General features: G+C 44.7%; 1 protein-coding gene and 1 pseudogene across 1 annotated transcript in view; both read right to left on the reverse strand.

The window, feature by feature from the left end:
* Nucleotides 1-22,246, reverse strand: part of LOC136612155 (zinc finger protein 850-like) — a 460,849-nt pseudogene that overhangs the window by 127,594 nt on the left and 311,009 nt on the right.
* The window catches only part of LOC136615618 (uncharacterized), a 94,974-nt gene continuing 93,124 nt past the window's right edge, over nt 20,397-22,246 (reverse strand). Inside the window, exon 19 of the mRNA XM_066594172.1 lies at nt 20,397-21,838. Within this exon, the coding sequence (XP_066450269.1) occupies nt 20,460-21,838 (1,379 nt within the window). The 3' untranslated portion in view covers nt 20,397-20,459. The remainder of the gene's footprint in view (nt 21,839-22,246) is intronic.

Raw genomic sequence — 22,246 nt, forward strand, 5'->3', positions numbered from 1 at the left:
TAGGGTATGTTTACACGTGGCAGAAATGCTGTGTAATGTCCACAGCAGAAATTTCCACTGCAAATTCCGCAGCATTTCTGCATACAAAAAAAAGAGTCAAAATCTGTACCACCAGATTTTGACTGGAAATCAGCTGCGTACCGGCAGCTGATTACATACTATGTGGCGTTCCCCCTCAACTGCTCCGAAGGTTTTCCACAGTCAGCGCTCCTCGGCTCCCAGTGCCCAGCGGTCTGGTCAGGTGAGGCCACTACAGGCTACTGTGAACTGGAAGCCGGGGAGACCCTGGGAAAATCTGGTCACCTTGTGCTGCATCCATCTTTCTTTATCCAGGCCCGGAGGGTCCCTTTGACCTAGCCAGTCTATCAGTTATAGTTGTACTGTTTATAAACTCGCCCCATAGTCCTAAGGGCACCAGTCGTACTGCTTGTATTTTGGCCATTTGCTTGCTCTGTGGTTCCAGTATTTAGTTGTTAAGACTTCAGTAAGGTTATTACCTCATCCTAGTTAGGTTTAGTGTTCGGCACAGTAAACGCAAGTTACTGTTGTATTCATGTCCGGCCCCTCTCCCATAATGGGATTGGCCTTTTTGGGACAGGTGCTCTGCTTACAGGACTGGTCCAGGTTGGGTGTTTCTGGCACATGTGTTCATATAGTTTCCCCTAACTTTACCATCCCTTATCCTGATATCCTTCTGTAGATCCCCATTAGGATGAGCTCCATGCCTGACAATGCCATCCAGTGTGCTACTTGTACAATTTATGTGGTCCTTGATCAGCCGATTGAGGGTGCATACTAATGCGCAAGATGTGTGCTCGTAGCACGTTTTGAAGCCCAAATCCTGGATCAAAATAAGCGACTGGCAAGATGGAGAGCCACTCACAACATGGTAAGATGTTTGCAGCTCACTGAGCAGGCACTCGCTGGGGTAGAGGCGGGGGCGGACGGTAGTTCAGAAGAGCAGGGTGAGCAGGCAGCTAGTTGGGGAACACAAGTGGTCAAGGGAAGAGAAACAGGGAGGCTGACACACTCCAACACGTTTGCAAAGCTGGCAGATGAGGGGGATGCCATTACAGAGCCAACACCGCTGCAGCACGACATGCCCTTTGAACGCCAGGAAGATGGCTGCTCCAGTGAGAAGAGGATGGGGAGCTCAGGGCAGGTTAGACAGGTCCTAGTGGTGGGGGATTCAATTGTAAGGGGGACAGATAGGGCAATATGCCATAAAGTGTGTTGTCTTCCTGGTGCTAGAGTTCGACACATCGCGGATCAAATTGACAGATTACGGGGAGGGGCTGATGAGGATCCAGCGGTCATGGTGCACATTGGCACCAATGAACAAATTTGACGTCAATGGAGGGCCCTCAAAAACGATTTCAGGGACCTAGGATCCAAGCTTAGGGCGAGGACGTCTAAGGTAGTTTTCTCAGAAATACTACCTGCACCACGTGCCACACTAGAAAGGCAGCAAGATCTTAGGAAGGTAAACAAGTGGCTCTGGAGTTGGTGTAAGAAGGAGGGGTTTGGGTTCCTGGAGAACAGGACTGACTTTGCTGTCAGCTACAGGCTCTACCATAGGGATGGGCTGCATCTTTTTGGGGAGGGTGCAGCTGTGCTGGGTGAGAAGATGGCTAGAAAGCTGGAGGAGTGTTTTAACTAAGGACTGGGGGGGTAGGGCAAAAAAGAGAAACAGTGGAGTAGACAGTGTAGATAGCGACCTGAGTCCAAGTAATGGGAATGGGGTTCGAGTAGGGCTAGGGTTAGTACAGTTAGAGCTGACAGAACAGCTAATAGTACCATTGGTAGCACAATGAATGTAAAGAACAAGAACTGTATAAATTGTATGGCAATGAATGCAAGAAGTCTGATTAGTAAAATGGGTGAGCTTGAAGCAAGAATGTCTGATGAAAATTACGATATAGTTGGAATAACGGAAACATGGCTTGATGAGAAGTGCGATTGGGCGGTGAATTTACAGGACTATAATCTCTTCAGAAGAGACCGTGGAAACCAGAAAGGAGGAGGGGTATATCTGTATGTTAAATCCTACTTAATGCCGAGGCTACGGGAAGATATAGGTGCAGGAGATGAACACGTGGAAACTCTGTGGGTAGAGATACAGGGAGGAATAAATAACAAAATACTGATAGGGGTTTTCTATAGGCCACCAAAAGCAGCAAAAGAAACTGAATCTTTTTGGTCTGGAAATGCTTCGGTGCTGGTTCCACTTTCTACTTCGTCCTCTTTTTCTTCCTCCTTCCTCTGGTTTTCCAGTTCCATAAGGTCTTCATTTGTCAGCTCCTGGTGGTGCACTTCAAAATATTCATGGAAGTCCCATTCCTCAAGATCGAGGTCAAGCTTCTCGCTGATGCTCACTAAGTTGTCAACTACATTTTGTTCCTCTGCCTGTAGCTTCGGTAAACTAGGGGAATCGTGGACAAAGATGGGGCACAGTTTCTTCCAAACCCCATTCATGGTGGCCGTGGTAATTTCACGCCGTGAAGCATCAATGTTCTTTATGGCATTATAGATAGTGAAGTTCTTCCAAAATTCATGCAATGTCATCGCAGAATCACCCTCAGTTGCCTTTAGTTCCTAACGAAACATGCGACGAAGATTATATTTCTTGAAGATTGCAATGGCCCTCTGGTCCATTGGCTGGAGTAGGGAGGTAGTGTTGGGTGGAAGAAAAACTATCTTCACATTTGCATGAAAATTATCCAGGAAAGGAGGGTGGCCCGGTGCATTATCTAAAAGGAGAAGAATGTTGAAGGGAATGTTCTTATCCCCGCAGTACCTCTCCACCTCGGGGATGAAATGATGATAAAACCAGTCTTGAAACATAGCAAGAGTGACCCACGCTTTTCGGTTACTCTTCCACACAACAGTAAGTGAGGCCTTAGCTGTATTTTTCAGGGCTCTTAGGTTTTTAGCATGATACACTAAAAATGGCTTGATCTTCATATCTCCTGCGGTATTACCGCCAAGCAATAGCGTTAGTCTGTCCTTTGCGGGTTTGAAGCCAGGCATAGACTTCTCTTCCTTACTGATGTAGGTTTTGTCTGGCATCTTTTTCCAATAAAGGCCTGTTTCGTCAACATTAAATATTTGCTGAGGTGAAAACGCACCTTCTTTGATAATTTCCGTAAGTGTGGCGGGGAACTCCTGGGCTGCTACCGTATATGCGCTTGCCGCCTTTCCAGTCACCTTTATGTTATGGAGGTTATTACGTGCCTTGAAGCAGTTAAACCATCCATGACTTGCAGTAAAGGTTACATCTGCTGCTTCTTCCTCATATTTTGTCTTTCCAACTTCAAAAAGACTTACAGCCTTCTCTTGAATCAGCATTAAGCTTAGTAGCTTTCTTTTTTAAATAAAAATCCTCCATCCAAATGCTCACATTTCTTTCTAATAATAATAGAGTGCATAGGCACTGAACTTCTGACATGTTCCATGATCCTATCCTTGTTCTTCAGAATTGTACCGATGGTAGAACGATTCATCTGGTATGAGCAAGCAACATCAGACATCTTCTCACTGCGCTCCACTCTTTTTATGATGTCAACCTTTGTTTCCATTGTGATGGCCTGGCGTTTCTTAGAAATACCTGCTTTTGCGCTTTTTAGAATGCATAACATGTGTTGTACTGAAACCACATGGGTACAGTAAGAGAGCTACTGTTTATGGCAGCTGTTGCTCCTGCTCGCTGCTGCCACCACTCGACCGTCATGCAAATTATCCTTAGGCGCTAACTTTTAACTTGAGGATGACCATGTTCGTATGTACCGAAATTCGTAACTCGAATGTTTGTAAGTTGGGGACTATCTGTAATTATTATGGGGGACTTTATTTATCCGGATATAATATGGGAAGATGAAACCTGCAAATCTCACAAGGGTGATAAGTTCTTGAGAACAATTAAAGATAACTACCCTACCAAATTTGTGCGGGAGCCAACTAGAGGGAAAGCCACTCTGAACTTAGTATTAACTAGCAAACTGAGCCGAATAATGGGGATGCAGGTTGGAGGACACTTGGGGAACAGTGACCACATTATACTTAATTTCCAGCTATCATTCAATAAGAAGCCTTATCAGGGAGTGACCAAAAACCTAAGTGCAGAGGCGGTTAAAGAGGATTAAAATCGATAAATCGCCGGGCCCAGATGAAATACACCCAAGGGTTCTAATGGAACTAAGTGACATAATAGCTAGACCACTATTTCTTATATTTATGGACAGTATTGAGACCGGGGTTGTACCACTGAATTGGCGCATTGCTAAAGTGGTTTCAATACACAAAAAGAGGTCTTAAAGAGAGCCTGGTAACTACAGGCCAGTAAGTCTTATTTCAATAATTGGAAAAATATTCAAGGGGTTTCTGAGAGACGCCATCCTGGAATACCTCAAGGAAAACAACGGCATAACTCATCAGCATGGGTTCATGAGGGGTCGATCATGTCAGACCAATTTGATCAGCTTCTACAATGAAGTAAGTTCTAGGCTGGACCTGGGAGAGTCTATTGATTTTGTATATCTGGATTTCTCTAAAGCATTTGACACTGTGCCGCATAACAGGTTGATATATAACATGAGGCAGCTCGGTCTGGGCGAAAACATGTGTATCTGGGTAAAGAACTGGCTCAGAGATAGAAAGCAGAGGGTGGTAATAAACGGTTCATACTCTGATTGGGCCACCGTTGCTAGTGGGGTGTCACAGGGTTCAGTATTAGGCCCCATTCTGTTTAATATATTTATCAACGACCTGATAGAGGGACTGCACAGTAAAATATCAACATTTGCAGATGATACAAAATTATACAAAACAGTTTATACAAGAAATCACCTAGATAAACTGTGGATTGGGTAGAACAATGGCAAATGAAGTTCAATATTGATAAATGTAAGGTTATGCACATGGGGAGGAGAAACGGATGTCACCAATATACACTAAATGGGGTACTGCTAGGGAAAAGTGAGATAGAAAAAGACCTGGGGTACTAGTGGACTGTAGACTTAACTGAAGAAGTCAATGCTAGTCAGCTGCTGCGAAAGCAAATAAAGTCTTGGGGTGCATTAAAAGAGGTATAGGGGCGAGGAATATTATTCTTCCACTATATAAGGCACTTGTTAGGCCCCACAGGGAATACTGTGTACAGTTCTGGACACCGGCGCTCAGGAAAGATGTAGCAGTGCTTGAGGGGCTTCAAAGAAGGGCAACTAAATTAATAAACGAAATGGGAGGACTGGAATACCCGGAGAGGCTATCAAAATTGGGATCATTTACCCTGGAAAAAAACAGCTAAGGGGCGATCAAATAACTATGTATAAATACATGAGGGGACGATACAAGGATCTCTTCTATGATCTATTTATACCCAGGACTGAGACGGTAACGAGAGGGCATCTGCTACGTCTAGAAGAAAGCAGGTTTCATCACCAACATAGAAAGGGGTTCTTTACTGTAAGAGCAGTGAGACTGTGGAACTCTCTGCCTGAGGATGTGGTGATGACAAAATAGAAGAGGGGACTAGATGTCTTTCTAGAGTGCTATGATATTACAGGATATAGGGTTTACTGTGTCAATGGAAAAAAAAGTCCAGAGAGCCATGATATTACAGGATATAGACTTTATGTGATCAGCAGGGTTGTTGATCTTAAATGTTGATCCAGGGATTACTCTGGCTGACATTATGGAGTCGGGAAGGATTTTTTTTTCTCCAAATGAGCTAAATTAGCTTGTTGTTTTTTTTGCCTTCCTCTGGACCAACAAGTGTGAGGGGGGTTGAAACAGGCTGAACTAGATGGCATTCTCTTCATTCAGCCTATGTTACTATGTTTCTGTAGTTCATAAAGACCTTTAGTATCACTGAGGTCACTTGTTTGATCCTGTCCATCTCTGAATTGCTGATCACATCCAGTTGTGCAAAGTATCCGAACCAGATGTGACATTATAACCGGTCAGACAAAAAGATAATGTTCGGGAAAAGGATCCAATTCAAGCGTTAGCCTAATTGAAAGCATTAACTACAGAAGTGGCGGATATTAAACAGCAAGCTCAATTTCATAACACATCTTCATCTACATCATCTGGGTCGACTAGTACCAGTCCCAGAAAACCTAAACTCAGTCTCCCGGATCATTTCTCAGGGAGATATTAGGGCTTTGTGTGAGCTGTATTTCAGAAGATGAAGCCCAGAGAGCAAGAATTGTTATCTCGCAATTACAATGAGAGCCTCAGAACTGGGCCTTCTCTTTACCCCCCACTTCGTTGGCTTTTACCTTTGTTGATAATTTTTTTGCTGCTTTTGAGGGATACTCCATGATGATCCTGATCGCTTAGCCTTAGCTAGAAGTTATTTGCACTCTCCAGCAGAGTAAGAGCCCAGTAGATGTCTACTCTTCAGAGTTTAGGAGATAGTCACAAGACACAGTAGGGTGATCAGACTCTTAAAAACCAGTTTTGTTTCAGATTATTAGATAAAGTTAAAGATTCGATTATTCAGTTTCCATCACACTGTATTCTAGAGAAGGCCATGGCCTCCTTTAGAATAAGAATCGATTGGGAGATTTGAGAGAGGGCACAAGGCACCGCAGTGTTATGGATAGCGAGTGTGGACCCACTGTGCCAGCTAACTGGTTAGGCCTTGGGTTAATCCTAAGGGCGTGACTGACTGTTCCCCAGTTTTCACCCATTAACCCCTGTACAAGGATCTGATCTTTGATGCGGTAAACCGAGCAGGCAGTTACCTCCTAGAGTAGTCGCGGGGGTCAGAGACACCAGTGCAATGCACCACGAAACAGTCTGAACTACAATAAAAATCCGGTCCAATGTCGGGTCAGGCAGAGTACAATCGTAATCAAGGTAGTAAGTCCCAGAATCAGGACAGACACAGTCATCAGAAGCAGAAGACCTTTGCTAGGTGACTGAGACAAACTCACACCAATACTCAGGCAACGAGGATGATCACCAGCTCAGCTAAAGAGAAGGGCAATAGCCTATTACCTTGCAGCTGGGCTGAGAGAACTGGGGAGGATTAACTTCTACAGTGCTGACGGAAAGTACACAGCTATGAGCCCACTCACATAGCAGGAGCGGAGTGACGCCCGCATCTGCCCGTAAAAGCAAGAGGATGGCAGATATGGGTAGCCGGCCTAATAGGCAGGATATGATATTACCTTGTGCTCCTCCTTAAGCTTCACCGAGGTTACTTAGGAACCTATGCACCTAAGATTTATGAGCAAAAAGGAGCATTGTGAACAACAATTAGCAAAGGGATTACGTTATACACCACTGTCCTAGGGTCAAGAAATGGCAGCGGATGTGTAGGATAGTCTTGCAGGCCAAAGAGAAGCTTGGTTGGTGGCATTCAAGCCTATCCTCTCAGCAAAATTGTCCATGGACAATTGCCCTATTCCCGTTATAATATTTCTTGAAATTGGGCCTGGTGTCAATCTTATTGACCAGCGTTTCACTAATAAATAATAGAACAGACACCGCTCGTAAATCTCGATTGAGCAGTTGTCTGAGCGGTCCCATTGAAAAGAATGGGAGTGTTATACCATGATTAGCGTGGTGCTAAAAGCACCGTGCTAATCGCGGTAAAAAGACCCTGTATGAGGGAGGCCTAAGGGTTTAAACGGAGCTGGTGAAAGTGCAGATGGCTCTCGACTGGGCCCAGACGGAGAATTTAAAAGCACTGCAATGATTTCTTGGGTTCAGGAATCATTAGTCAATCATAGTGGAGGTGGACACCTCAAAGATCAGGGCAGGAGTAGTGTTGTCTCAGGGACCCCGTAACCTCTCAAATTTACAATCATGTACATTTTTCTCCAGGAAATTCTTGCAAACAGAGTAGAACTATATTGGTGATCAAGAACTTGGAGAGTGAAGACATTTTTTGAGGTGGTTTTAAGGTTACTGTAATCACAGATCATAAGAATCTTGTTTATCTAGAGTCAAGTTTGGTGGTACCTGTTTTTCTCTCATTTCGATTTTGTGGTCTGAGAAGTAAAAATGTTATGGCTGATGCCCTATCTAGAAGTTCGGTCTTGGAGGTGTCTGGAGCTTCCAACTTCCATTTTGGTTGGCAGGGTGATTTTGGTCCTCTCATTAAATTTAGAGGATCAGATAAAAAAAAATTTAGCTCTTCATATTCTTCTGAAGGATTAGTTCTTTGTTTCTCTTCCACTGCAATCAGTTGATAAAATGAAATGCATGATTCGGTTTTAGCTGGGCATCCAGGAATAAAATTACCTTCTAGAAGATTTTGGTGGCCTTCACTCTGTCAGGATGTTTAAGGTTACAGTACATGGAAACTTGTGAGATCTGTGCCTGCTCCAAGTCTCCTCATACACGTATGGCAGGAGAATTGTTACCATTGCCAGTTTTTGAGAGACTTTGGTCTTATTTATCTATCAACTTTGTGATGGATCTACAGAGTTTGGGGGGAAATACTGTTGTATAGGTGGTAGTCAACAGATTTAGTAAGATGTAGCTTTGCCTGAACTTCCTAGTATAACTCTCGTATCCTCCCTCTCCTACAACCCTAGAAAACTATTTAGCATATTGAACTCCCTGGTCTGTCCACTGATGCCACCCCCAATATATTTAGTCTTGGTCAAGGACTTTGCCATAAACTTCAAAGACAAGTTTAACAATATTAGTTAAAGCTACAAACTATAAGCTCTCCACCCTACTCTCCAAATCGCACCTCACTAGAGATGAGCGAGCACCCAAATGCTCCGGTCTGCGTTATTCAAGTCGAGCTTTTCGTAAAATTCGAGGGCTCTACTCGTGTAACGAACCACAGTGACTATAATGGGAGACTCGAGCATTTTTGTATGTGGGACGCCGGGTGCCGAGCTTTTTTTTTTTCCTAGGTCTCTCTCTCTCCCTCCCTTTCCCTTGCCTGCCAGACAAAAAATTTGCCATTCACATGCGTTGCGTCACGGTGGGGAGGGGTCAAAAACTGGGGCGGGGTCGAATACGGCTTGATTCTTGTTCGAGTAACGAGCACCATCGAGTACGCTAATGCTCGAACGAGCATCAAGCTCGGCAGAGTATGTTCGCTCAACTCTACACCTCACTAACTGTGCACTTGACATATTCACATCCCACTTCATCCACAATCTTACCACCATGTTCATGTCCATGTTTATCCCTAACTCACCTTTTTAACATCTTGCTGTCTACTGGCATTATCTCTTCATCCTTTAAACATGGATCCATCACACCCATCTGTCGATCTTTCCTCTCTGTCCAGCTATCACCTCATATCACTTCTCCCTTTTGTTTCAAGACTCCTGGAACAACATGTCCACCTTAAACTGTCCTCCTACCTCTGCTCCAAATTGCTATTTGACAAATGACAGTCTGGTTTTTCACTCCACCGCTGTACAAAGCCGCTGTAAAACATAAGTTAATGATCTGCTAAATGCAAAAGCCTCAAAACATCACTCTGTGTGCCTCCTCCTTGACCTGTTCTCTACCATTGACAGTCAACCACTCCTTCCTGTCTTGGCATCACAAACATGGCGCTTTTTGGAAATTTTGGTACCCTTTTCTTGACTGATACCTTTCTTTCAATATATTTTATTGATTTTACAGTATATGTATAACTTTACAATGTCAAGAAATGATAGAGTTGTGAATTCCACTTCTCATCTTATTGTTGTTACCATTAAAAGAGAACTTATGAAAACCACTAAGATATGATTGTTACATTCTGTTACTTGACAGACGGGGGCAGAGGGGAGGGTGGGAAGTGGAGGTTGGGATAGAGGAAAGGGGGAGGCGGGGGGGTGTCGGGGGGATGCTCCAGGTTGGACCCCCGGTTAGCTTTACCCCTTGTGGTGTGGACAGGTCACTCATAGTTGCCGTTCTGCAGCCACCTAGTGAATGAGTGTGACTTGCGTGCGTTTATCCAAACCCCCAGGTGCGATAAAAGCTCTCGTGTCTGGTTGTATCGTCCTGTGTCCTCAGTTTCTCTAGTCGTTCGATTTCGTCCATCACCCCCACCCACGCACATCTGGGAATTTCGATGTCCTGTTTCCAGAATCTGGGAATTACTTGTCTTGTGGCCATAATGAAAAATTTCAGCAGGCCTTTTTTAAGTGAGTGGGTGCCGGGTGGAGGGATGGACAATAGTGCCGCCTCAGGCGTCAGGGACAGTGGTACCCCGCTCACCTTCTTCTGCGGTAATCCACCTGGGGGTGTGGTCACCTAATCGCTCTTCTAGTATTTGACTATATAATAATGACACGGTATGTCTAGGTGCCTCTTCCATGTCACACAGTTTCTCGAAGGGTGTGAGATCCAGGTTCCACCCTCGTTCAGGTCTTATCTTTCCCAAGTAGCTGCGAACCTGCAGATATTGCATCCATGAGCCCGGGGGAGTCCCCCCATTCCCCTGCAAGCTCGCCAGGTCGCGGAGGCCCTGAGCGTCCAGTACCTCCCCCACCCTTGCTTCCGTTCCAGAGGGCAAGAATCCCAGACTACGAGTGTCCAGGGTTGCCGGGATCTGTGGGTTTCCTGCTAATGGGGTGAGGGGACCTGGGATGGATGTCCGGCATCCCCCCCTCCATGCCCCCAGGAGAGTGACCATCAGGGCCGAGATCTCCACTTTTTCCCCTTTAACCCCTTTCGGGATCCAGAATGCCCCTTTTGGTGAGAGGGTGTTGTTCTCTTCTTCTATTTGCACCCATAATTTATCTGACCTGTGGTGGTATAAATCTAATATTAGGGTACCGATTGTGGCTTTATGGTAGAGATATATGTCAGGGAGGCCTACCCCCCCTTTGGATTTTGGTTTGGTTAGGCTTTTGTAACTAAGCCTTTTAGATCCTCCCCTCCATATAAAGCGAAGTATATGACTTCTCAATCTGTCAAAGAAGGTTTTCGGGGGGTTGCATGGTGCGGTTTGAAAGATGTATAGGAGCCGTGGAAGGACATCCATTTTGACTGCATTCATTCTACCGAACCATGACAGTGACCCTCCTGCCCATCCCTCCAGATCTTTTTTCAAAGTTGATAACAGGGGCTTGTAATTTAATTCGTATAATTGGGTTGGGTCGGGTGGGATCTGGATCCCTAGATATTTGATTGAGTCTCTTCCCCATTGGAACGGGAGAGCTGTAGCTATGTTCCTGGCTTGTTGTTGTGGGATCGTAATATTCAGAACTACTGACTTTTGGACATTTACTTTATAGTTGCTAAGCTTACCAAAGGTGGCAAACTCTTGCATAATATTGGGGAAGCCTATGCGGGGTTTGGTGACATACAGCAGGAGGTCGTCCGCATAAAGTGATAGTTTATGTTCCTCCTTTCCGCTCTGTATTCCGCGTATTGATAGATTATTCCTGATGGCATTTGCAAGTGCCTCCATAACCAGAATATATAATGTGGGGGATAGGGGACACCCCAGTCGCGTGCCATTCCCAACCTCGAATGGAGCTGACAGCTTGCCATTGACCCTGACCTGTGCCGAGGGGCGATGGTAAAGGGCCATTATCCATGCTATTGCTCTGGGGCCAATTCCCACCTTCCGGAGGGTTGCTTCTAGGAATTTCCAACTGATTCTGTCGAACGCTTTTTCGGCGTCGACCGACAACAGACATAATGGGGTCCCTTCCTTTCTAGCCCGATCGATCAGGACCAGGGTCTTTATGGAGTTATCTCTTGCTTCTCTCCCCAAGACGAAACCCACTTGGTCCCAGTGAATAATCCGGGGGACTGCGGGATTCAGTCTATTCGCTATCATTTTGGAAAAAATTTTGAGATCACAGTTGATGAGTGAGATTGGTCGGTAGCTGCCACACGACAGGGGGTCCTTTCCTGGTTTGGGTATCAGAACTATGTGTGCCTGGAGGGCCTGGGGTGGGAAGGGGCATCCTCCAGAGACCTCGTTAAATGCTTGGAGCATCATGTCTATAATCAGGTCTCCGCATATTTTATAAAATCTCGGGGGGAACCCGTCTGGGCCCGGGCTCTTCCCTGTTTTAATTTCTGAAAGTACCTGTCTGAATTCCTCTGGTTCAAAATCTCTTTCTAGTCCCTCGGATTCCTCCGGTGGGAGGGACCCGGGGGCGTAGAGGTCCAGATATTCCGATATTTTTTGTGTGTGTTGAGTTTCTGTCTCGGTCCCCGGCTCGCGTATGTTGTATAATTTGGAGTAAAATAATCTAAATTCCTCCAGTATTTCCTGTGGGGAGTGAACCCGCCCGCCCCCTGAGGAGTTAATAGAGTGTATGTGCGGGTGGGTCGCCCTTGGGTATAGTGCTCTGGCGAGCCAGCTACCGCTCTTATCGCCATATTCATAGTATCCGGCTTTCAATTTGTCTCTTCTGCAGAGAGCTTTTTGATCCAAGATATCTAGTATTTTATGCCGGAGTTCCGATATCTCCGCTTGGAGGATAGTGGAAGCGGCTACTTTATTGGAGGTTTCTTTTGAGTTGAGCTCTTGTATTAATTGGGTGAGGCGCGCGGTGTGGTCTTTTTTGATCCTTGCACTGTGTGAGATGAAAACTCCTCTCAACACACATTTAAGGGTTTCCCATTTTATTGGGGCGCTCGTAGGGGCTGACTCGTGATCTTTTTTAAAGTTTTCTATGGTCTTCTTGATGTCGTGCAAGCATGCGGTGTCTTTAAGTAGGTTCTCATTGAGACGCCATGTACGTGTCCCCACCGTGTTGTCCCCCGAGCCCAGGGATGCATATATCGGAGAGTGGTCGGACCATAGAAATATGTCCATAGAGCACCTAGGGGCCCCGTCGAGCAAACCATGTGAAATGAATATATAGTCAATTCTACTATACGAATTGTGTGCTGTGGAGTGAAAACTATAGTCTCGCTTACCCGGGTGGAGGATGCGCCATAGGTCGATCAGATCCATACTCACGAGTGTCTTTTGTACTTTGCGGATGGCAGCTTTGGTTAGTGCTGAACGTCCCGTGGAGGAATCTAGTCGGGGCTCCATGCACATGTTGAAGTCCCCTCCTAACACGATCGGAGTCCCCTCTGCAAAGTCTGAGAGTCCCCGGAGAGCCCTGGAGGCGAACCCCACCTGTCCTTGGTTGGGAAAATACATATTGGCAATTGTGAAAATTTTGTTAGCAATAAGTATCTTTATAAATATGTACCGTCCTTCTTCATCTGACTTCTGTTCCAGCACCTCTGGGGCCAGTGACTTGTGCAGGGCTATAGAGACCCCACAGGTTTTGTTTTCAGGGTGAGTGGAGTGAAACCATTTAGTATAGTATTTGTTTCTACTGCAGTCCTGTGTACCGGTACGCGGGAAATGTGTTTTTTGGAGCATTACTATCAGCACCCTTTTCCTGTGGAGCCTGTATAGCACCTGGTTGCGCTTGTTGGGACAATTAAGGCCCTTTGCGTTGAAGGAGCATGTTGTTATGTTAGCCATTGGGATATGCTGTGGGTTGACCATAGTGTTTGGGCATCTTGCCCCTTTGTCTTACCCAAGGGTGTCGCCTGGAGCTGGGGGGGGATAGGGGCCAAACATAAGGGTGGATCAGGGCGGGGAGGAGGGGAAACTTGAAGCCACATATGAACATTGATAAAGAAACAATTATTAATATTATAGTCCAATGTGGTGAACCTTCTAGAACTAATAGATGGCTGACGTCTATGCAGCAACGTGATGCTGCGGTCCCTAGTGGGAGGGAGGCTGGGTGAGTCAAGTCCACGAGCTGTGCCTCCCCACCCCACATCTGTTATGAAACATTGTGGTGGGCATCCAGACCTTTACGAGAGGAGAGTGAGAGGGACAGATAGGTATAGTAAGCAGGGAGAGGTATGGTAAGCAGGGGGATGTGATTGAGTACATGTATGAGTGTTAGATCAGGTGAGAGAGGTTTGTTATTATTTGGGAAAGAGCAGAGAGGTCCCCTTTTCCGTTGCTCCTAAGAGGGGCGCATTGTTGAAATGAGAGGAGAGCAGACAGATTGCAACGAAGAGGTTCAGCATGTGGAAAAGCAGTTGGATGTCTGTGATCTTGATTGGAGGTCCGATGTGATATTATGTTCTTTCCGGGGGTGTGGTTAGTCGGCCTCTATATGGTAGTTTTGATAGTCCTTTCTGCGGTCTTTGTGTGTTTTGGGCCGAGGCTTTCGCGCTGGTTTTCGGATTTGCCGTTGAGGGCGATGCTTGTGTGTGATGCCTTCGTCGGGTCCTCTCTTCCGATGGTGTCGTTCGGGGTTCGGTAGGGCCTCATGCAGGTCTGTAGTCACGCCAGACTCATTTGGGGTGTTCTCTTGGTGGACGGACCCTATCGTCCTTTTGTGGCTGTTTACGCTTGGAGGTAGCTACTTGCCACTGGTCTCGGGGGGGTTGTGGAGTCGGTGCGCTTGTTCTCTGCCATTCTGGTAGTGAGACCATCGGAAGTTTCAGTGTTGTGAGGAACTTGGGTAAGTCTCCTAGTGATCTAAATATAACTGTCTCTTTTCCGGTGCCTGCTATCAGCTGGAATGGGTATCCCCATCTATATGGGATTTCCTTTTCTTTGAGGATTGTCAGTAGGGGTCTCAATGCTCAACGTTGCTGAAGCGTTCTTTTGGATAAATCTGGTAGTATAAGTAGATTCCTGTCGCAGAATTTTATCGGACCTTTGGATCTGATCAGACGTAGGATCTCCTCTTTTTCTTTGTAGAAGTGGATCCTACACACCACGTCTCTTGGTCTTTCAGGATCTATTGATCTAGGGCCCAACGCCCTGTGGATCCTGTCTATTTCGATTGGGTTGTTCGGGGTTCTGTTCAGGAGATCGCCGAAGCATTTCTGCGCCCAGGCCTCTAGATGTTTGTTATCGACTTCCTCACTTAATCCCCGTATCCTCAAGTTGTTTCGCCTATGGCGATTTTCTATGTCGTCTAAATGGGTTGCTAACTCGGCGATTTGGTTCGCGTGTTCACATAAGATGTCATGATGCTCGTCTATTCGGTGGAACACTTGTTCTTGTGCCTCTTCTGTTTCCATGAGTCGTTGTCCCATCTGGTGGATTTCTTTTTGTAGGGACTGTAGCGTGGATTTTTGGGATGAGGCAAACTGAGCAAAGAGGTTGTCTAAGTCCCTTTTAGTGGGAATGGATCGGAGGTGTTCCTTCCAATTCCAATCGTCCGAGTCTGATTCGGATGAATGTATCTGGTTGCTGGCGTCGCCCTGGGGTTGATGCGATTTTGTGCCCATGCTGCGTTTTCCTGGCCTCGGCGTGTCTTGCTGGGTTGAGATTGCAGTTGCGGGGGTATATCGCTCAGTATATTTGTTGTTGCCCCTTATCTGGGGCATAGGTGTGTGTGGCAGCTCTTTTTTCCTTGCCCCTTGTCTCATGTGCGCTCCCCCTTCATGATCTTTTGGTGGGGGGCCCACCATTCGGGGTCTCTGGGGTCTTTGGGGGGTTCTTGCCCCTTATTTCCTTGGGGCCTTGGTGGTGGTCCTGGGGGATCTGCCCCCTCCTCCTCACTTTCCTGGGGGAGATCCAGAGGCTTGTGTGCCTGCTTTAGGGCCTCTGCACACCCCTTCTTATGTCCCACGGAGCCCCTGCCCCCTATGGGTGTCTGCTCTTTCTCAGTGGGGGTTAAGGGGTTAATATGGCTCCCCGCCCCTGTACCTGTGTGGTCTTCTGTAGTCCCCCGGGTGTCTGCGCTGCTCTCCGTTTTTTTCGGCAGCCGCGTCCCGGTCTGTCTCCACTTCCGGTCTCGGGGTTGGGGAAGATGGCGGCCGTGCACGTACTTCCGGTGGGGCCTCTCTGCTTTGTGGCTCCGTTGTCGTGTGTTCTGCAGCTGCCGGAGATGGTGAGTACCTTCTCTCCGGTGTCGGGGGGCAGCTGGGGCTCTCTGCCGGCTCGCTGTGGATGTTCTCCAGCGGTTCGGGGTGTCTGCGCGTTCGCGCGCTTTCTTCCGGCGCCATTCTGTTCGGCTGGGTTGCAGATGATGGCGGGCTTGTGTGCGGTGTTCCCCTTGGCGTCTGGATCGGGGAGTTGTCGCTCCGACCGGAGTCTTCCTCGTCTGCTGGCCGGCGTCTTCTCCCTCTTCTCTCCTCCGTCTGTGCTGCCGGGGGTCGCTTCCCGCCTTTGTCCTCCTGCTGCTTGCGGCGCTCACCGGCGGTCATGATGAAGCGATCCAGCGGTCCCGCGTCTTCTTCTCTGCCTCTTGGTGTGCTTTCCCCTCTCTTCTTTTTGCCCATTCCTGCTTTTGGGCTAGCTTTTGGAAGGTCTGGATGCCTTTTTTAGGTGTTTTTGGCGTGGGAAGGACGGAGCTCCTGCTATGTGCGACTTAGCTCCTCATGGTCCAGGCCACGCCCCCTTGACTGATACCTTTCAACAATCAGATCCCTTTGATGTGTTGTAAGCTCTTTACAGACCAACCAAGAACATGTCAAGAAAATCCTACGAGAGTAGCTGAACTTTATATTGGGGGAAATCACAATCATTGTAATTAATGACAGAGGAGTACTAACGACTATTTACCAAGAGTTTAAATGTGATTGATTAATTCTGAACATAACCACACATATGAATAAATAAATTGATACCAATGTATAAACCCCTATATTTTTCATATATACAGTGTTCTGCAAGTTCTTTAACTTGTATTAAGAGAAAGTTGCCCTTTAAAGTTACTTGAATTTCTGCCTTGCTAATAAAATGGGGACTGATTGCATCTAAGTCATAATTAGAGACAAACAATATATTTAGTAACACGCAGTTGTATCATTCATGTATTTTATTGCGTACATTTGAGTAAACATCCACAGTGTAAAGAGAAAAAAGTAAATGAACCCTTAATTTTAATAACTTGTTGATACCCCTTTAGCAGCAATTACCTGTACTGAATGTTTCCTGTAGCTGCAATTCAAATGTTACATAATGTTGAGGAGAAATTTTGGACAATTCCTATCTGCAAATGTGTTTCAGTTCATCAATATCTCTGGGATGCCTTGTGTGTACAGTCCTCTTTCGGTCATGCCACAGCATCTCCATAGGGTTAAGGCCAGGGCTCCGACCATTCCAAAACACATATTTTATACTCCATAAAAGTTAAACTTAATCTATAGCCTCCAGCCTCACTGTAGTCTCCTTTTGTACCAATGGGGTGCATTGACTTTCTTGATCACTTTTTGTTTTCTGCGAGGTGAGACAGGAAAAAAAAAGCAACCATGCAATTTTGACATTGTTTGTGTGTTTTTGATGGTGTTCACAGTGTTGAAACGTTTGTTTTAACATACAGATCATTACAAATGCTGTGATACCAATATGCTGTGATACCAATTATGTATGTTTTTAATATTTTCTTCCAAAAACTGATTATTTTGCTTTAGCTTATCTTCTCTTTTTCTAAAACCTTTTTTGCACGTATCACTTTTGTGTCCCATGAGGAGATTTGAACATCCAAGCTTCTGTTTGCTGATATAATACACTGCATCTGTAGGAGCAGCACCGTTGTTGGCACTGTTGCCTTGTGGTGCTGGAGTTCCGAGTTCAACTCTAACCATGGGCAACATCTGAGAAGAGTTTGTATATTCTCCTTATGTTTGCGAGATAACTTCCATGCTGTAAAAACATTTGCATGCCATGGTCAGCAATGACTGTAGCATTGACAGGGTTAAAAGGCAAAAAAAGACCCCATATGTGACAGCCAGGCCCTTTCCTATGTTCTCTGATTGGTGTGTTATGATAAAAAGAGCAAACATTCATGTCACCCCTCCCCTGGGACATGGGGAAAGACAGAATCACAGATCTGTTGACCTTGGCCTCCCCTCCCTGTCTGCTTTGCACAGCTCACCCACTGAAAAGTGACAGCTGTAACATAGTATGTGAGGCCGAATAAAGACAATGTCCATCTAGTTCAGCCTATTAACCTCCTTGTTGATCCAGAGGAAGGCAAAAAACCCCAAGAGGCAGAAGCCAATTAGCCCTATTGGGGGAAAATTTCCTTCCCGACTCCCTTATGGCAGTCAGACTAATCCCTGGATCAACCTCTGTAAATTTAATACTTCCGACCCCATTTCAAACAACTGTAGCTTTTGGTGTCATTTAAAGCCAAGAATTATTAAAATGACATCAAAAGCATGTTGATAGAACAGGACCTACAGCTGTTTGAAGTAGATCAAGCTCTGCTTGTCCAAAACTATAGTTTTCCCAGAGCTTAGCCTAAACTATTGGGGGCTTAAAGGGGTTGTCCCGAGGCAGCAAGTGGGTCTATACACTTCTGTATGGCCATAATAATGCACTTTGTAATGTACATTGTGCATTAATTATGAGCCATACAGAAGTTATAAAAAGTTTTATACTTACCTGCTCCGTTGCTGGCGTCCTCGTCTCCATGGTGCCGACTAATTTTCGCCCTCCGATGGCCAAATTAGCCGCGCTTGCGCAGTCCGGGTCTTCTTCTTTTCTGAATGGGGCTCCGTGTAGCTCCGCCCCGTCACGTGCCGATTCCAGCCAATCAGGAGGCTGGAATCGGCAATGGACCGCACAGAAGCCCTGCGGTCCATGAAGACAGAGGATCCCGGCGGCCATCTTCAGCAGGTGAGTATGAAGACGCCGGACCGCCGGGATTCAGGTAAGCGCTGTGCGGGTGGTTTTTTTAACCCCTGCATCAGGGTTGTCTCGCGCCGAACGGGGGGGGGGGTTTAAAAAAAAAAAAAAAAACCCGTTTCGGCGCGGGACAACCCCTTTAATAAAGAACTTCACTACTCTACTACTTTTTAGTAACTTGAAGTAGGACACTGTTCTAATTATTGCTGCATGAAACTTTACAAGGTTATACACAGACCATTCTTTGCTTAAGCCTAGATCACACTGACAGACCCATCATGCAAGGTTTTGGTGATACTCATCCCCATTATGTTTTGGTTGAAAACTATAGTCAAGTGCACTCATTGTGCTATTGGATTGCTGTCCTCAGGATAGGCCATCAATAGTGCTCAGCAGAGGTCCACTACTCGGGCGACCTGTTAATCAGCTGCTCCCCAGGCCACTTCCACAATGTATGGAGCAGGAAATATATAACTCTAGTGGCCCCGGCATGCTATTGCAGGCGCAACTCCCATTCACTTCAATTCACTACCAAGGAATGGTCTTCATGGATTATGTTACCCATTTTCCTAATTTATTATGGATTTGTTGTACTCCTATTCTGTTCATGATTGACCCACATCGGCCATGTGGTTTGTCCATACATGATATCACATGGAGTATATTGTAGGCATTTGCATCTTTATTCTCTAGTATGATTTAATCTAAATCAAATGTGTATTTTTCATCTATCATTCTTATGATCACGTTATATCTATGCTCGCTGAATTCCTCATAAGATGTGCTAGAAGTGTTCCCTGTGTGCAGCTCTCCTGAACCCGACGCTCTATAGTGCTGAATGTTCTAGTAATCATGTTCAACATCACTGTAGCAGTTTTCTTATCTATTCCTGGATAATTCGGGATTCATTCCACTAAACTTTCTCCTTCAGGAGGCAGCACAAGCTCCTATTGACTACCTGAGTGAAGCAAAACAAGACTGTTGGGGTGGCATGATGTGTTGAGCGAGACAGCTAGGTCAGCCACCCAGACTAGAGGTTCTGCCTCTCTTGCTGGTGATTGCGGCAGTGCGTACGGCAATCGTTTAAGCAATGTTTAACGATCATGTTATGGGGGTTCTAGGTGATCATTAAAGAAGGTATATTTTGATTGAATTTCATTCAAATGTGTTCATTAGTCTTGGAGTTATATCCAATTTTTCTAGGCGGCTAATGAGTAAAAAACCCCATATATACTTAGACATGAGGCGTAATATGCAAAAGAATGTATAATTTGCCCTGTATCTGGTTGGCTTGCAAGAGTCACAGGACCTGTTGATAAAGAAAAGAGAAAAGTTGATGTCTTTAGTAAGCACTACTAGGCTCGTATCATTTGGACTCATTTTTTTCACTTGTTCATTGATTGGGCTTTTCCACTTTTATTTAGCTTTGGCATTGGTTAGTGGTTGGTAATCGGCACGTCATTATTTGTTTCTGTGGCACCATACTTAATTGTTGATTTTAATAAAACATTCGGCATATGGTAGTTGTAGGAGCTATGACTAAGAGTTATATTGACTTGACATGTGTAAGCTGGTACTGAGGTCTATCATTTTGACCTAATGAAAAACAAATTGATTTTATTTGCAGGTCTGGGATGCACTTTTGTTTCCTTTGAAAGGAATACTTTTTCCCATGGATCCCGGACACAGTTGACCTCAGGTAACTAGAATTTTAAACTTTTGGCAGAACCAGACTAAATCCACACAAGAAGTATCTCTCCTACTGACTGTTCAATGTCTGTGAAAACCCTGATGTATTAAAACACTTTCTTCACATTTCCCACATTGCAAACAAGAATATTTGGTCTTCTCCATGTAAAAATTCTTATATTTTTTCAAAATTTGATTTCTTTGTAAAATATTTTCACATCTACAACATCAAAAAGGCTTCACCTCTGTGTGCCACCTTTTGATGTTTAACAAGGTCTGATTTCAGCATATAACATTTCCCACATTGTGAACAGAAAAATGTTTTTTTCCCTGTATGAATTCTTTTATGTTTAGCAAGAGTTGATCTTTCTGTAAAACATTTCCCACATTCTGGACATGAGAACGGCTTCTCTCCTGTGTGATGTCTCTGATGATCTCTACGTTTGGCATTAGTAGTGAAACACTTTCCACAGTCTGCACATGAAAATGGTTTCTCACCTGTGTGAATTCTCTGATGTTTAACAAGATAGGCGTTAACTATAAAACCTTTCCCACATTCTAAACAAGTGTACGGCTTATTCCCTGTGTGAATTCTCACATGTCTAACTAGATCAGATCTATCTGTAAAACATTTCCCACATTCTAAACATGCAAATGGTTTCTCTCCTGTGTGTATTCTCTGATGTTTGACAAGACATGATTTATTGGTAAAACATCTCCCACATTCTGAACATGAAAATGGCTTCTCTCCTGTGTGAAGTCTCTCATGTCTAACAAGATCTGATTTATCTGTAAAACATTTCCCACATTCTGAACAAGAGTGTGGTTTCTCTCCTGTGTGAATTCTCTGATGTTTAACAAGATGTGATTTATTTGCAAAACATTTCCCACATTCTGAACATGTAAACGGTTTTTCTCCTGTGTGACTTCTCTTATGTTTTGCAAGATCCGATTTATCTGTAAAACATTTCCCACATACTGAGCATGGATATGGCTTCTCTCCTGTATGAATTCTGATATGTCTAACAAGATCTGTTTTACCTGTAAAACCTTTCCCACATTCTGAACATGAATATAATCTCTCTCCTGTGTGCGTTCTGCCATGTCTAAGAAGACTTGCTTTATATGCAAAGCATTTCCCACATTCTGAACACGTATATGGTTTCTCTCCTGTGTGAATTATTCTGCGTATAAAAAGACCTGCGTTGTCTATAAACGGTTTTCCACATTCACCAAACATTTTCTGACCCGTACTTGTAGTAAAATTCTGTGACTGGTCAGGAAAAGGTTCCTCGTGATTAGAGGGATCACATGATAGATCTGTTCTGTCAAGTCCTGGATAAACAATAAAGTTAAAAAAGTTTTCTCCTGAAGAGTGCTGCACAATATCTTCATCTTCTACTTTACAGTTTAGCGATGACATGGAGTTTCCATCATAATTCTTATTGGGATCATATGATAGATCTGTACTGTCAAGTTCTGAATGTACATTACAAGTAATGGGGTTTTCTTCTGAAGAGTGCTGCATGATAACTTTATCTTCTACTTTATAATTTAGCGATGGCATGAAGTTTCCATCAGAATTCTCACTAGGATTATCTGTTAGGATTAAAATTGGATTTTCAATTTTTTTTTTCAAACTACAAATGTAGACATATTTACAACATTCCTATTAAGCTGAAAAAAAGAGTTTTTAAAAGTTTTTTTTAAGCTAAAGCCTGAAATATCCATCCTGCTGGATCTAATTATAAGTCCCTCCTCTTCACTTCCCATTACCTTTAAATGCACGTCTAACTATCATAAAAACACAGAGTATGCGATTTCAGCCTTAAAACAGTTTGTATAATAATTTAGGATATGTCAGAGTCAAAAAAACAAAATTCTGCTCTGCATTAGGTGAAGACGTTAAATAAACCTAGACTTGCTAAAATTCTAAACTCTGAAAACCACAATCTCGCCTGACATTAACACTGTTCTCTGCCAACATATTTAGCCCTTCAATAACAG

This window comes from Eleutherodactylus coqui, chromosome 1 (genome assembly GCF_035609145.1).
Source record: "Eleutherodactylus coqui strain aEleCoq1 chromosome 1, aEleCoq1.hap1, whole genome shotgun sequence".
In the NCBI taxonomy this organism is placed as follows: domain Eukaryota; kingdom Metazoa; phylum Chordata; class Amphibia; order Anura; family Eleutherodactylidae; genus Eleutherodactylus; species Eleutherodactylus coqui.